The sequence below is a fragment of the Hakea prostrata genome, chromosome 10 (assembly GCF_041222555.1).
Source record: "Hakea prostrata isolate BN-2017 chromosome 10, UWA_Hpros_2, whole genome shotgun sequence".
NCBI lineage: Eukaryota > Viridiplantae > Streptophyta > Magnoliopsida > Proteales > Proteaceae > Hakea > Hakea prostrata.
Genome location: NC_142609.1, coordinates 48,518,575 through 48,534,049, shown reverse-complemented (window position 1 = coordinate 48,534,049; position 15,475 = coordinate 48,518,575). Strand labels below are relative to the sequence as shown.

At 37.1% G+C, this 15,475-nt stretch overlaps 2 protein-coding genes across 2 annotated transcripts; one reads left to right on the top strand and one right to left on the bottom strand.

Moving 5' to 3' along the window:
- Window positions 1-268: 268 nt before the first annotated feature.
- On the bottom strand, window positions 269-2,793 carry LOC149003637 (IRK-interacting protein-like). Its single transcript, XM_089138483.1, has 2 exons — window positions 2,336-2,793; window positions 269-2,166 (listed from the first exon to the last, which is right to left on the bottom strand). The coding sequence occupies exons 1-2, from the start codon at window positions 2,552-2,554 to the stop codon at window positions 658-660; spliced, it is 1,728 nt and encodes a 575-aa protein (XP_088994609.1). The 5' UTR covers window positions 2,555-2,793; the 3' UTR covers window positions 269-657.
- Window positions 2,794-8,106: 5,313 nt separating this feature from the next.
- On the top strand, window positions 8,107-14,014 carry LOC149003636 (2-oxoglutarate (2OG) and Fe(II)-dependent oxygenase superfamily protein). Its single transcript, XM_089138267.1, has 7 exons — window positions 8,107-8,551; window positions 10,110-10,283; window positions 10,367-10,459; window positions 10,564-10,632; window positions 11,271-11,477; window positions 12,923-13,048; window positions 13,511-14,014. The coding sequence occupies exons 1-7, from the start codon at window positions 8,279-8,281 to the stop codon at window positions 13,664-13,666; spliced, it is 1,098 nt and encodes a 365-aa protein (XP_088994393.1). The 5' UTR covers window positions 8,107-8,278; the 3' UTR covers window positions 13,667-14,014.
- Window positions 14,015-15,475: the final 1,461 nt, after the last annotated feature.

Genomic DNA, 15,475 nt, shown 5'->3' with positions numbered 1-15,475 from the left:
TAACCTTACAGCTTAGTACTAACTATTGGACCTCATTGTGACCATAACCTGAAAGATTCTTGTGGTCTCCCTGCTCCATGAGAATTCCATCCTTGTTGGTGGGACCAAGAACTCCAGAAGCCTTGGTTCTCTTTCAACAGTTACACTTTCCAAAAAGTGAGAATGCAAGAATCCACAAAACCAGACAAGTTTGTTTTGGTTGGTGCTCTCTCTGTCTCACATGCATGCAGAGACAACCAGAGAGCTTTCTACTGAGAAGCGAACAGTCACTCATTTAACAGAAATGCCAGATTAGCATGATTTCATTCATTTGTGGGAAACCAAATTCCATTTCATCCTCTCAAGAAATATTTTAAGTGGGTATTGATCCTTAAGAGCCATGTATTTTGTTGCTTGGCAATCACTGAAATATTTCCTTAAACATTTGGTTGTTGGGTCACCTAATCTTCTAAGATCTGCAGATTTTTTTCTGTGGGGTTGCAGGAAAAATGCTGACCGAGAGGTTATGAGTTGCAGGTGATTTTGAAGTGAACATGCATGAAATTTTTATCTATTTAATTTCCATGAAAACAATGGGGAGTCACCTTCAAACTCTGGGTAGTTACAGGAAATTGATTCAACCTAGAAACATGGAAGATGAAATAAATCAATAGTTAACTAGGCTACAGTTTTATACTTACAGATAACCTTACATTTGAGTACTCTATCCTGAACATAAAACCCTGGCATCACCATGACCTTGACACGAACTGGAGTTTGGTGTCTCTGTTTCTCTGCAAAAATATCCTCCATGTAGATGGGATCAAAGTTTCTGTTTTCTTCAACCCTCAAGATCCCGAGAGGTGGGTTGAAAGAGAATGCAAGCAAATGTAACAACCAGATGCACTTTGTAGCTACAAAGAAAGATTGCAGCAACTGTTCAGGCCATGCTCTTGTCCAATTTAGAGTAGAAATAATGCCACTCATTTTCTGATCACAGAACTTGCTGAATTCTTCACTGTAATACTTGGTTCCTTTCCTCAATACTTCATTCCAGCTCAAATTTCTCAGAGCAATAAATGATGAGAACTGTGCTTGGCGATCTTCATTGGGATCCAACAATTTCTGTGACCCATTTCTCTGGAATACACAATTCTCGAAGTCCTGGTAGAGGGACTGATTTATGAGAGCTTCCAAATGATAAAGCAGTGCTTTTGAGTACTTGGAGTTAAGATTCAAGTTGTATGGCTGAAGAATCAAATTTAGCTTCTCTCTCAAATTGATGTCAGTTTCTTCAATCTGGTTAACAAGAGTCTGGCAGAATTTTTTTACAGACAACCTTGCTTCTGACACTACCTGCAAGAAACCCTCAACCATGAATTCATGGCTTACAAGCATGGGGTTTTCACTGTTCTTGAACAGATCACCAGGCTTTTCAGGAACTTGTGTATCCCTTCCCTGAGCTGTTTGTTTGACAGATTTCTTTAATTCTTCACAGTAGTTCTCTAAGTACTCCAGCTTCTGTTTCAGCTCTCCTAAGGAAGATTTCATATCTGCAACCTCCATTAAAGCTGCATCCCTATTCTCATTGGCCTCAACTAATTCCTTCTTCAAGGACTCAATTGACATTATCCCTAAGTCCTTCAAAATCTGAGGAACTTCTTCGGCCTCTGATCTATTCGGGGAGGTCTCGTTCTTGTGCTTCTTCTTTAAGCGAGGAAACAACCATGAGAACATGGGTCCTTTTTGTTTTGATGGTGGTTGAGCTGATAAGTTGGACTCTGTCAAAGGCACTACCGAATTAGAAAATTTGGTGTTCTTGGTTCCACTATCAGTTTCAGAACTGATAACAGCAGGTTTGCATTCATTGCAAGTCGTCACTGTCTTGACGTCATCATAACCAATTCTCCGGCTAGACTTGAAAAAATCACTTCCAGGTGATGCTTGAATGATTGCAGAGTGGTTTGCACAAGAACTGGTAACAGATTTATGGTCTTCAGATTGACAGATTTGGGGACTGAACCCCTTTATGCGCAAGGAAGATTCTCTTTTGATTTCGGATGAATCAGCTTCATCGTCTTCTTCACCTTGTAACCTGTAAGCATCCCAGACTCCAGAAATTCCAGAAAATGTTCGATTATCCAATCGAATTTGTTGATACCCAGGTAATGGTTCCTCTCCATAACTCTGTTTAGAACTTGCCAAGCTCAGTTAAACATGCAAAATATGATAAACAAAAAGGGTTCCATTGAAATTCCCAGTAGCGGCAATTATTAGCCACCACAATTACACAAATTTAGAAACTCAAATAATGAAATCATAAGTAGGTACAGAATTCACAGAAATTTAAACTCACCGGAGTGAAAACAGGGTAATCTTGAGCAGAGAACTGAGAAGAAGGTCGTGAGATGGTAGGAGAAACAGAATCTGGCAATCTGAGTTTTGCAGGGCTGTTCCCTTGCATCAAAGCAGCATGTAGACCTCTCAACTCGACGGCTTTCGCAATGGCAGCTTGAATTTCTTGCCGGTTAACTTTACTGTCGTTGTTTTGAAAAGTTTGAGCAGTAGCAGCCATTAATGAACAGAGGAAGTTAAACCCAGAACATACAAATTCTGATCCAGAAGAGAAAAGCAGATTTATTTGATGAACTCATCTAGAGTAAAGGACAAGAGTAGGAGAAGATGGAAATGGGTATCGAACGACTGGACTTGATTCAAAGAGAGAATTATCATATCCATTGAAGACTTTGGCACCAGATAAATGATCTGGAATGCGAAGATTCTGAAATCTAACTTAGTTTCTTTTGTCTTCTCTCTCTGTCTCTCTAAAAGTTGGGTTTAAAGAGAAGAAGTGGAGTTGGTCTTAATCCAGTAGAAGCGTGGGTGGAGATGAATTACGAAAATATCCCTGAATTCATTTATTTTTACGAAGACATCATGTGATGGGTTTCACCTATTTTACGTTATATACACGTGGTGACAACGGAACCAAAGTTGGTCCACGTTGAAAACGGGACTGACTTCGAACACACGGCGCGTCTCCAGCGAACCCAGCGACGAGGCACGCCACCCAACGGCCCCAAATGTGTAAATATCGGAATTTTTATCAGTGAAAAATGATTAATCATTTCCTTTAGATGGAAGACATATGTCCATCAGTCACATCTAACGGTTCACATTAAATTAAAATAAAATAAATTTATATCTTCTAAAAGAAAATGAATGGTGGACCTGATAAAAATCCGTGAATATCGCGTCCGGCCTCTGTCTTATGATGAAAAAAAGTAAATCTAGTGGCAAAGGGTTCCACACAAACAGGAATAGGAAACAGTCATCTTGAAGCACGTCATAACCTACAAGCAAGACTCGCGAGACTTGAGAAGGCAATCCGTTCTCAATCAAAGGATCTATAGTACATGCAGTCCCACGAACGTCATACGACAACAACAACAAACTCTTTTTCCCAACTAAACTTGGTCGACTGCATGGATTATTGCCCCCCAATCACTTTTGTTTTGGACCATACTAGACATAAAACTTAAGCTATACATTTCATTTCTTACCACTTTTATTAAGATTATCTTGGGTCTATCCCTAGCTTTCCTTGTTCCTTCAATTTATATTATGTCACTTATCTATACAAGAGTATGTATAACTTCCATTGAATGTTGTCATACCACCTCAAATGATTTTCTCATAGCTTATGGGTGCAACTTTTAGATCAACTCTAATATGATTATCCCTTATCTTATCCTTCATAATTTTTTTGTCACTCATCTATTGAACATCCTTATTTATGCCCCTACAAACTTCATATTCATCATCTTTTAATAAATTTTTGTTGAAAATACTAGTTCGATGTCATGAGGCTACAACCATAGTCCACCAACTGTTGCGCTAAGACGTGCCCCTCTAAGGTACATCTTATGATATCAATTTGATATCATTCATTGAACTAGCATCCTTTGCACTATTTATTGGATTAGCATCAGAAATATATGAGTATGGACCCTCTACTTGTTAGAGTAAATGTATGTATTTTATGACAAAATAAATCAGAGATGAGACTTACTGAATCCTTCTTTAATGTGTGATGGAAAAACATGAGAAAAGCAAATACCCATCCGGTAGCAGGGTTCTGATTCGGACTCAAATATTTTGGTTCTTTGTCGGTAAAGGGTCAATTTCAATTCCAATTATCCTATGCAAAAATTGAGGGGCATTTACGTCATTTGAAAGCTAACAGAATAATACTATACCGTTAATTGCCAAAAGCGGAATCGGTCTAGCGGGGCGGATGGATAAATACAAGAGTTTCCAAACAGTGGCGGGCCAGTCGGCATGGTTACTTTTTTGTGGTCTGAACTGAAAAGTGAATAGCGTGGGGGGACCAAATGGGCAAATCGAATAGTTCAGTAGTTCTTCACCTAATATGAAGTTACCAAATTGGCCCACCACATAACAATATTTTGGGTACTTTTATAAAGGAAAAGATTCTACCACCATGGGTGGGCAACTCTTTTTCTTCTTTTTCCCTTGTTGTCAATGAGAGTCATCATGCTGCCCAACCAAAATTAGGAGTCATTATGATTTCCTCTTGAAAAGTAAAGTTTCACTTGTGATTTTGCTTCAGTTCGCAGGCTATCATACAGATCGTCAGATCAGAATTTGGTCAAAATTTTAACTAAAATCTCGAGCATACATACTTTTAACCAAAAGAATTGGTTAGTTGGTAAAGCAATGTCTTATAACTAAGACGTTGTGAATTCAAATCTTAATGTGCTCAATTGTTTAAGCTCTTTCTTAAGGGTTGGTCAATGTGTATCCATGTCTTTTCTTCTTTTTCTTTTTCAAGGCTAGGAAAGTCATTCAAAAGGAAAAAGCTAGTGAGACAGCAAAGACATAGTGCTACCTTGCATCATTATGCCATCCTTCACCCATACTTGTAACACATTATATGTTTGGTAGAAGTTCTTAGGCACTGTCATGTGAACAAAAAAAAAAGACTTGTGTCAAGATTCCTACGTATGTTTTTTTTTTCCTAAACAATATCTATGTTGTCAATATTTGTTGAAAATTTATTGAGGAATATACAAAAATTTGGTTAGAGTTTAAACGCACTAGAATTACTTTATTTAAGGTATTTAGACACTTCAATTTATGCATTATGAGGACCAAATGTGTCTTCACCCCTAATATCAGTCAGCTCAAACCATCAATGTTACACCCTATAAATGTTATTTTAGGTATGATCAAGTTGTTTTCACCGCTTAACAGAAAGACGACAGGGAGAGATAGAGAGGATAAAAATTTCATTGTCAAAAGCGAGCTCGAAAATGGGTTTATATAAAGCACCAAAGGTCGTGGGTTTAATGGTAATATCACCTCCCTTTATGAGGATACTTATTCAGCTCAACTCCATAAAGTAATGTATCTATTCAACTGACCTCCCTAAGGAAAAGCGCATCTCTAATGGCATCTCCAAAGTTCCACCGTGAGCTTTTTCCCTAAGGGAAAGCACATCTCTAATGACATCTCCAAAGTTCCATTGTTTAGAGAAAAGCACACAAGTCATATGAATATTAGGATTAGATAACATTACATAAGAGCTTTGATTGTTTTTGATCACACCATGCCTATGAACCGTCACAAGCTTAGTTTGATGCGATCATTAATCCTATTACATAGGTCCTTACTATATGTAAATTAAATAATTAGTTTATTTCTCTCCGATGTGATACCAATTTTGTTTTATAGAAGTCATAAGATAAAGACATAATTCAAACATATATTTAAATAAAAAATAATATATGTAAAGTTTTAAACATTTTTCAAACAATATTCACATAGGATTCTTATCAGGAATGATTTCAATGTAATACTTTCCTTATCCGTATAGTTTCTTTTATATTAACGCAAATGCAACTAACATATCATTGTATAAATATTACAAACTTATAACCTTTACTTTATACTTAATTTGAGTTCGTGACTACTGCTTTGAGGAATATCAAATATATACAACATTAATATTGTTTTCTAAGTCTCGATAGTGATTGAGCATTTAACAAGTGCGCATTCGATGAATACACCAAACACTACCATCGGAATTGAATAGTTTATCCATATAACTCATGGACACAACTTCCATTGATAATAGAAAGATAAAGTGATCGTAGAGATGAGCTTTTAAAAGTGCAAAAGAAGCTACCTGGGCTCTGCAGTTTACACCCTTAGTCTAAATTTTCATCATCATCATAATTATACTCTTTGAGTCCATTTTAAGTAGTACTCAATTGTGCCAAAGCCTTCAAGTAAATTGGCCCAGGCCCAGGCCCACATCCAACATGGGAGTGGTAATGGAAAGACGGGGTCAATGTTGGGATCGTAGGTAGATAATTGTGTTCTCTTCATACTTCTCAATCACGTAGTTGGTAAGGAGGGTATCTATCTTTGGTTTATCTTATCAGTATTTATTATCGGATCTCCCTCTTAAGTGTATGGTAAGAGAGTGAAGATAGCACAATCTCTATTCCTACGAATAAAAGATTGTGGATCATTTCCTCTGATGGGGAACACAAAATGCTCCCCCAACGGCATTACAACAACAAATTGTGTAGGACCTACAAGTAAAAAATAATAAAATATTAAAAAAATCTTCTGGGCCCCTCTGTTATTTATGGTCAACAGCCTTCGAGGGAACATAGAGTCCTCTTCATCAAGAGAGACCATCAAGACTTCAAATAAATAATGCAAAATATATTATATTGGCCTATTTATGGGGGGGGTGGGGGGTGGTGTTTGGATTGTAAAGCTTATCTAGTTTGAAAAAAGAAAAAGAAAAAGACTTAGATCGGTTTACCAAGAAAAGGATTAGTTCAGATTGCCAAAACCAAGCAATTGACTCAGAGTCATGTCAATTATTAATTGAGTTTGACACATTTAACAATTGATCTAAGTCAATCTCGAACATAAGCTTTCCAATCTCATATTGAGTGTCTTTGTTTTATCTTACAAGCCACGCCCGCCATATGATATCAGCACGTAACGTAAATCATAGAAGGATTTTATTAAGAAGAAAACCAAGGGATGGACATGCAAAAATAAATTACGAGGCTTCCACAAGTAACACTTGCACATACATCGAAGATTTAGACATTGGTAAGAAATCCCTTAATCGAATTTTACCATTGATGGTCAATGAAGGGTTTGTGGAATGATTGAGAATTTTACTTCTTAAAGACTTTGTTTTAAATGTGTAGGATTGTCATGTGGAACAACCGGAGCCGTTTGATCAAAATCTCGATTGGAATTTTGAATTCGACGATCCAAAATTTTGCTTGGCAGTTAATGCACATGACTGAAGCAATTTCGACTTCTCAATGGAAAGGCAGTGGGTTTAAACCTTTATCGACGGCAAATGTAATATCCCCATTCCCAAATGTTCCCATATATAAAAAGTGTATTTGCACTTGTTTCAAATAAGAAGCACACGTACATGGCTAGTCGGATTGTTGGGACTTATCTCAGTCAAATGTGATTAATATATAATGCTCCATTCACGTTAAGATAAAGAAGGAAATGCTAACATAAGCAGAAGGGCCATCCCATAAATAGCTGGGCAAACAAGTGCTTGGGACCTTGTCGGTTCTAAGAAAGGTGACCAATGCATTATTTAACAAGGTCTCAACCCTTTGGTAAACACACAAATATTTTATGGTTAATCCTTGAGCAACACTCGTTTAGGATCTTAATCTGATCCCTGACTAACTTAGCCATCGGAGGCGGTTGTCCGATATCCAAGGCCGACTTACGTCTAATTTTTTTTTCAGGTCTTATATTTTTCATAGTTGGGATTTTAATCGGAAGTCAGTTCACTAAGGTCGGGAACAGGGATCCGATACCAGATACGTATTTAAGATCAGGTAAGTAAAAGTAACCGTTGCCTCAGATCGATATCGGTTCGATCCGTTCGGATACGATACGCTGTTTATAGTTGCATCTTATACGGCACGGAGCGTTTTATTTAAGAATTGATTTGGAAAGATCGGGTTTCGTGCCGTGTATGAAGACGTTTTAAGCAAGACAAGAAAGACGGAAACCTAGTTTTTAACGTGCACACAAGAAAATCACAGCTTTTGAAAAAGTGGTCCAGCGTGCTAACATGCGCCAACGACCCAAATAGGCAAACAGTACAAAATTCTCCCGCCACTAAATCTACGCTAACCTATAGAAATCAAACTTTGCTGTTGCAGTACATGAAAAGTTTCTGATCGATGCTTTAGTTCTTACTTCAGAAATGGAGCTTCCCGTTATTGATCTATCTCCATACTTAGAGCTTTCTTCTAAATCTAGATCATCTTCGGCAAATTCAGAGAACCAATGCGATTCCCAATTGAAAAAGTTATGTTCTGAAGTCAGTCGAATCCTGCGAGAAACTGGAGCTTTACTTGTGAAGGATCCAAGATGTTCTGCGGCCGACAACGATCGGTTCCTTGACATGATGGAGAAATACTTTGAGAAGCCTGATGAATTCAAACGCCTCCAAGAGCGCCCTCATCTGCATTACCAGGTTTTTGTGAACTCCCACAAAATTGTATCTTGTTTTTTCTGCGTTTCTAATCTACAGATCTACGTCGCTCGTTTGGATTTTTATTTTTTATGTTTCAGTTAATTTTAGTTGAATCGTGAATGACAGTGAACTAGGGTTTCGGTTTTATTTTAAGAAGTTTATAATTTTGTTTGGAATTTATGAGTTACATTCTTATACAAAGGCAGGTTGCCCTCTATTTGATGTTGTTACTAAATCCTAATCGTGTTCTTTCCCCTATTCATTTATCAGGCTAATCAAGGTTGTATCTATTCGCGGTCAAAAATTATGTTTTGGAAGCTCTTGTTGTCCAAATTCGTGGGGTTGTCTGTATTAGTCTGAATTTGATGTGAATCTCATCCTAATGATCATAATTGTAACTTTATTTTGTCTTTGAATCATCCTGAGTCAAATTTACAATATGCTAGTTATGGATAATTCTCATTTTGGAAGTGTTCGAGCCAAGTGTATTTATTCTAGTACTGATAGCATATAAACTGCCTGTAGGTTGTCAAACAAATTATGCTCAACTTAAAAAAGTATTTTACGTCCCTGCAGTTTCCGCTCCGATCTTTGTATCCCCTACCCTAGTCATGGAGATGCTTGATTTAGCAAGGTCTAATTGAAGATTCTAAATGCTATATTTTATTATCATTCTCAAATAGCTAGATCAATTGGTTCACTTCTGGATTCTTGGTGATTTTACTCCAAAACATCTTATCTGCAAGACCACCGAAAGGGATTCGTGGCAAGATTTGTTAGCTAATGTCTTGTTTCATTCAACAATCTATCAAATTTCACAGCAATCCTCTCTAACTGTAGTCTTCTTAAGTTTTTATAGTTTCTTACTCACACCTACCAATTGGCTCCAAGACCAATTCTTTTGTGAGAAACACTGATGTTCAAAGATTTGCCTGTCCCATCTGTACCGAGGGAGAGCTTCCTATGTCTCACATGCATAGGAGGCTTCGGGAGCTGTATTCTGCAGCCACATTTACTTCGTTTTCTCAAATGCCATACTCTGTATACAATTATACATGTTTATGAAAAATCTTTCCAGCACAAAGTTCAATTCATTAAGTAAAGAGATTTATATGTAGATGATTTCTGGATTACCAGAAAACAAAATTATTGAATAATTGTTATCTTATTTAACTACCTATAACTAGTTTTATAGTTATTTCTACAGCTTTGTCTTAATTATTTTTCCATACTTTAGAGCCTGATTTTTTCGTCTGAATGAACACATCTTTATCTGTTAATTATGCCCATTCCTGTCACATGCTTCTGCAAGGAAAGGCCTGTTTAATACTAAATGGTGAATAATAATGTTTATATTTTATGAAGAAGCTAACCTTCTCCGTGTTCTCCCCATGAATGCTAACAGAAGCATGCTATCTTTATTTTCATCACTTTTTAGAGACTACATATAATTTTTTTTTAAAGAATTTTAAGACGAATCTCCTCAGACACTAATGGTCGAAGCCTCATGCATTGGTTACCCTCCTTTAAAGAATTTATTTTATTGTGACATGAACAGGTCGGTGTAACCCCCGAAGGAGTGGAGGTTCCACGAAGTTTGGTAGATGAGGAAATGCGGCAAGAATTAAAAGCAATGCCTAAGGAATATCAGCCAGCTACTCCTGTGGGACCTGACCCTAAATGGAGATACATGTGGAGAGTTGGCCCTCGGCCATCTAATACCCGTTTCAAGGTATTTGTCTTTCTTTCTCACCCATTCCAGAGTTAGTTCGGTTTTTAATGGTTTGAGTAATTTTGGTTGTTCCCCTTATGTAGGAACTGAATTCTGAACCTGTTATCCCTGAAGGTTTTCCTGAATGGAAAGAAACCATGGATTCATGGGGCTACAAAATGATTTCTGCAATTGAGGTTAAAATCACTATCCTTTCTACCCAACCCCCAGCTGATAAATTTCTCCTCCCTTCCTGTTTATGCATTCACTCTACTTATTACTGATTGAATTTCTTGTTCAGTCTGTTGCTGAAATGGCAGCAATTGGCTTTGGGCTGCAAAGTGATGTATTCACCTCTATTATGAACCAGGTAACTAAATATAATTATTGAGGCAATCTGATTTCCTGTGTGTCTCTCATCTTATTGTGTCTCTGTGTGACAAAAACTCGAGCTCAAGAGAAATACAACAAACTTCTTATATCCATGAAAAATTTCAGAAGTCTATGTCTTGATGTGGATCCATCAGTCAGAACTTATCATAGTGCAAATATACTCTCAACTGAAACAAATTCTCAAACTGTATTCTTTATGCTTTATGGTTTTGTACGATTTCGTTTTGAGGTTTAACCACTTTCCTTTTAGGTCTGTTTGGTAGTCCTTGCTCCTACATGGATTTATGGGTCTAATACCTCAAGAACACATAGGGAAATAAACTGTATTTCTTAGACAATGCCATTTTTAATGGTATATTCTTTGGTATTCCTGCAATAATATATTCGGAAAACAATTTTTGCTGATTTTAATGAATGGTGGTGAGTGTTCTTTGTCTACATACATAAGAATTGAAAAAGGAAATATTCTTGAGGCTCAGCCAAATTAGCATACATCCCTTAGAAGATTGTCAGCTTTAGTTTCATTTGAGATTGATTATCCCAAGGTGCATTGCAATTATCATTTCATTTTCAAAGAGGCATGGTTTTTCTTATACTGTTCATTCTATTCACCAGGGACCTCATCTACTTGCTCCTACAGGAAGTGATCTTCAACGTTATGGCCAGGTGGGAAATGTGTTTGCTGGATATCACTATGACCTAAACTTCTTAACCATCCATGGCAGGAGCAGATTCCCTGGTCTTAACATTTGGTTAAGAAATGGGCAAAAGGTTGAAGTTAAGGTTCCTGTTGGGTGTCTCCTCATCCAGTCAGGAAAGCAGGTAATGTTATAACAAAATGGTACTTAATGCTTGGTCAATGAAGAAACTATAGTTGTGGTGTGGTGGTGCACAAGTATCTATGACCATTTTAGTGTGGATATTAGGGTCTTGTGGCTGCAATTTCTCATTTGACTGTGTGAAGCAAACTCATGGGGTTTCCAACAGTAGTGGTTCTTCTCTAGGAATCAAATATCCCTCTCCATGCATACAAGTATATCAATTTCTATAATCTATGATATTCTGAATGACCTCCTAGGTTACAAATCCAGTATATTTGGACCACCAAGGGAGAAAAGGGGGAAAAGAATGAAACTCACCACAAGATTTTATTAAAGTTATCAAGTGTACAGGAGTCGGTTTACATGTCACTATCAGACATAGAGCCATTTATCTGCTTAACTTGCACGGTTGATTACATAATCTTATGCTTTATTTGATTCTTCTGATTGAGCTAAAAATTGTGTACCCTGGATATATGGTACTTGTCTCAATAATTTTGCCATGGCTTTCCACAAAGTCCTGTTTCTGCTAGTTTCACTGAAATCATCTCACATATTCAAAATCTCTTAGAAATTAATAGGGCAAAAATAAGTTGCCTGCTAGTTTCATTTAACTCTGAAGCCATGAAAGGTTGTGAAGAATATGGATAATAATTGAGCCAGCTGTTGACCAAAAAAGAAATTGTTATCCTTTAATCAGCTGGGATCTTGACAGTTATCGAGGAAGATATACCTCTTTGAAAGGTTCACACTTTGGCTGATCATGTTTGTGACAAAGTATTACCACACATAAATCTTATTTTCGATAATAAAGAATCATATATTCTCAATGGTGCCTATGCTAATGACATTTTATCTCTTAATATGGTTCCTGAAAAAATTTCATTGAGCCAGCTGTTGACCAAAAAAGAAATTGTTGTCCTTTAATCAGCTGGGATCTTGACAGTTATCGAGGAAGATATACCTTTCTGAAAGGTTCACACTTTGGCTGATCATGTTTGTGCCAAAGTATTACCACACATAAATCTTATTTTCGATGATGAAGAATCATATATTCTCAATGGTGCCTATGCTGATGACATTTTATCTCTTAATATGGTCCCTGAAAAAATTTCACACCTGAGGTTTATTGGAAACTTCTATTCCGTTTAGAACATTACCTGATGTTTCTCTAATTTCCCAAAAAAATCCATTATTTTGGATTAGTTGACTGAGTTTTATAACTTTCTAGAGTTCCTTATTGCTGAATAGCCATCAATTTCAAGTTTCCAACATGTTGAACAGTAATGGTGACAACTGAATGTATTTGTGTCTTGTTCATAATTCAATTTATTGAATCCTATTTTTGATTAACTGACCATTCTCTTCTATTTTAGTGGCTGGTTATGATTTTGGAATGTAAATATTTATCCTTATGATTGAACTTCCCTCTGAAATTGTGGGCAGCTAGAATGGCTGACTGCAGGGGAGTGTACAGCTGGCATGCATGAGGTTATTGTGACTGACAGGACAATGGAAGCAATCAGACTGGCGCAGGAACAAAATAGGAGTCTGTGGAGAGTTTCTTCAACAGTGAGTGAAATCAGCTACTAATTATTCCTTAAGATCAGGACATGGTTTTCTTGGATGGCACACCAGAAATGAACCTCTTGGCTGGTGACTTAGGAGCCATCCAACTGACCTGACAGCTACCCATCTGTTCCTCCATTACTTTGATGCCTGGGACTCTAGTGTTTTCATCTTCTCCATGACTTTTGACTCCCACATTTTCTTCTTCTCTGAGAAAATCATTGGAATTGATTCTCTTGAATCATTTCATCTCAACACTGCATTAAAGCCTCTGAAATCAGATGGCCATTAGACTGTCAGGCTGTCACTTGTTCAGTTATTAATGCCTTTCTGTGCTGCTGCCATCCAGCAAATCTTTTTCCTAGAAGTTAAAAAAAAAAACATTACCTTTAGATTTAAGAGTTCCATGTACTCTATTTTTGTTGGTACACTATTATTGACTTACTATCTCTGCTGGATAACCAGTTGTTTGCTCACATTGCATCTGATGCTGTGCTCAAGCCTTTGGGCCACTTTGCTGATTCCCCACTCGCTGGAAGGTATCCTCCCATTTGTGCAGGCGAGTATGTGGAGAAAGAGCTTGGGGTGATAAATCTGAAAGGAAAGGCAGAAGAACATTGATAAGTTTCGAGGTCACAATAAATCCAACGGAACAGTGAGATAGATGTGCTCTCTCCATCTATCAACCAGGATAACAAGATAACGAGGATATTAATTATTTTAGTTTTTTGCTTCTGATTATTCATCTTGGATATTTCCTCAAATGTTATAATCTTTATTTTGTACTAATGGGAATGTCCTTGGAAGATACAGTTTTTACCTACAACAGTAATCATAAATTGGGATGTTATTCCACTAGTGAAATGATGTGTACTTTTATTCCTGACTCTAATTTCATGAAATTTCCAGATTCTTTCTATTTTTGCATGGTTATGTGTATGAAAGGTACTTCTGAACTTCAGATTTACCAGATTGCAAGATAATTGTAGACATGTTTATGGACTTCAAACAACTCCATGCAATAGAGTAGTAGACATCCTATACACTCTCTTCTCCTCTTTTTTCCCTTTTCTTGTCTAACAAATCTTGCCTCAAATAGTGACCAAGAATTCTCTTATGCTTTACCATCCTGCCTCTTCAGAGTTGGAGTATGTTTGGCTCCATTTAATGGTTGAGGAAGCACCATTGTAGTCCCTCATGTGAAAATGCATGATACTTACAAGCTTATGAAAGAAGCTGCCATAAGCAGAATGGTATGTTTGGCTCCATTTAATGGTTTAGGAAGCACCATTGTAGTCCCTCATGTGAAAATGCATGATACTCACAAGCTTATGAAAGAAGCTGCCATAAGCAGAATGGTATGGTGGAAAGGGTTCTTGTGGCTTTCACCATGTAGATTGGGTATGGCTCAGGTAATTTACTACCAACAGTTCTCACCCTACCCATGGTGTTATACCGCAACACACCCCTTTAAAAAATGACGTGGATGTGGGGTTGGGTCTTGAACATTGATTTCTTTGTCCCAGCAGAAGAAATAGAAAGCTCCCAAAATACTAAATTTTGTAGGAAACTTGAAAAAACTTAAAACGTTCATAGCATTTGTGAAGGCATGCATTCAGGTACTCAGCAACGATGATGTATTGTGGATCTCAAGTGTATGCTAAAGAATGGATATCCATCAGTACCAAATCCAATATTGTGCACTAAAATCCTGGTTCTAGTTGATTTATAATCTAGAACCATCAGCGAAGACAAGGATAGCTCTACGTGTTCAGTTAAATTGGCTGGCCTAGTTTGCTCATGCTCATTTTTTCTGTGTTAGGAACTTAGGATCCAATCAGTGATGAAAATATATACAAATTTCAAGGTAGTCCGCTTGATTCCTCAATTACAAGGTTGAACAGGATTCAAGAGTTGGAACCTCACTAGAATATGATCTTCTTATGCTTTTCCACTACATAATAGAGTTGGGATGCACTTTTGGTAAAAATGAGTCAAAAATGGAATTCTAGTGAGTCTCACGTGGGTCTCATTTGTTAGGGTTTAGGTTTTAAGCACAAGGTTGTTTAAAACATTATACCATGAGTATTTAATTTGTAATACATAGACCGTTGCTTTCAATTAGTATTTATAAAACAACACTAGGTTTTATGGTTAATTGGATTCTTTTATAAATGCCCATTATACCATTGGATTGTAACTAATCTGAAGGCTAGAGGTTATATCTAAACATTATCTCTATTGTGTGGTAGAGAAGCGTGAAAAGAGTTAATGGATTCCAGCAATGCCGACCCAACTCAATCCTGGTTTATCCGGATAGAATTGGACCGGTCAGATTTGCAATTCTTGAACCTGATTACTTGTGGTTTTTGAAAACCGAATCAGATCCGGTGAATCAGCCATGACGCTACCGTTACTGTTATCCAAACG

What these genes read in the sequence shown, in the direction of transcription:
- LOC149003637 (XM_089138483.1), bottom strand. Translation starts at nt 2,554, where the DNA reads ATGGCTGCTACTGCTCAAACTTTTCAAAACAACGACAGTAAAGTTAAC. An exon ending in ATTACCCTGTTTTCACTCCG is followed by an intron (nt 2,167 to 2,335) that starts GTGAGTTTAAAT and finishes AGTTCTAAACAG; the next exon opens with AGTTATGGAGAGGAACCATT.
- LOC149003636 (XM_089138267.1), top strand. Translation starts at nt 8,279, where the DNA reads ATGGAGCTTCCCGTTATTGATCTATCTCCATACTTAGAGCTTTCTTCT. An exon ending in GCCCTCATCTGCATTACCAG is followed by an intron (nt 8,552 to 10,109) that starts GTTTTTGTGAAC and finishes TGACATGAACAG; the next exon opens with GTCGGTGTAACCCCCGAAGG. An exon ending in TCATCCAGTCAGGAAAGCAG is followed by an intron (nt 11,478 to 12,922) that starts GTAATGTTATAA and finishes AATTGTGGGCAG; the next exon opens with CTAGAATGGCTGACTGCAGG.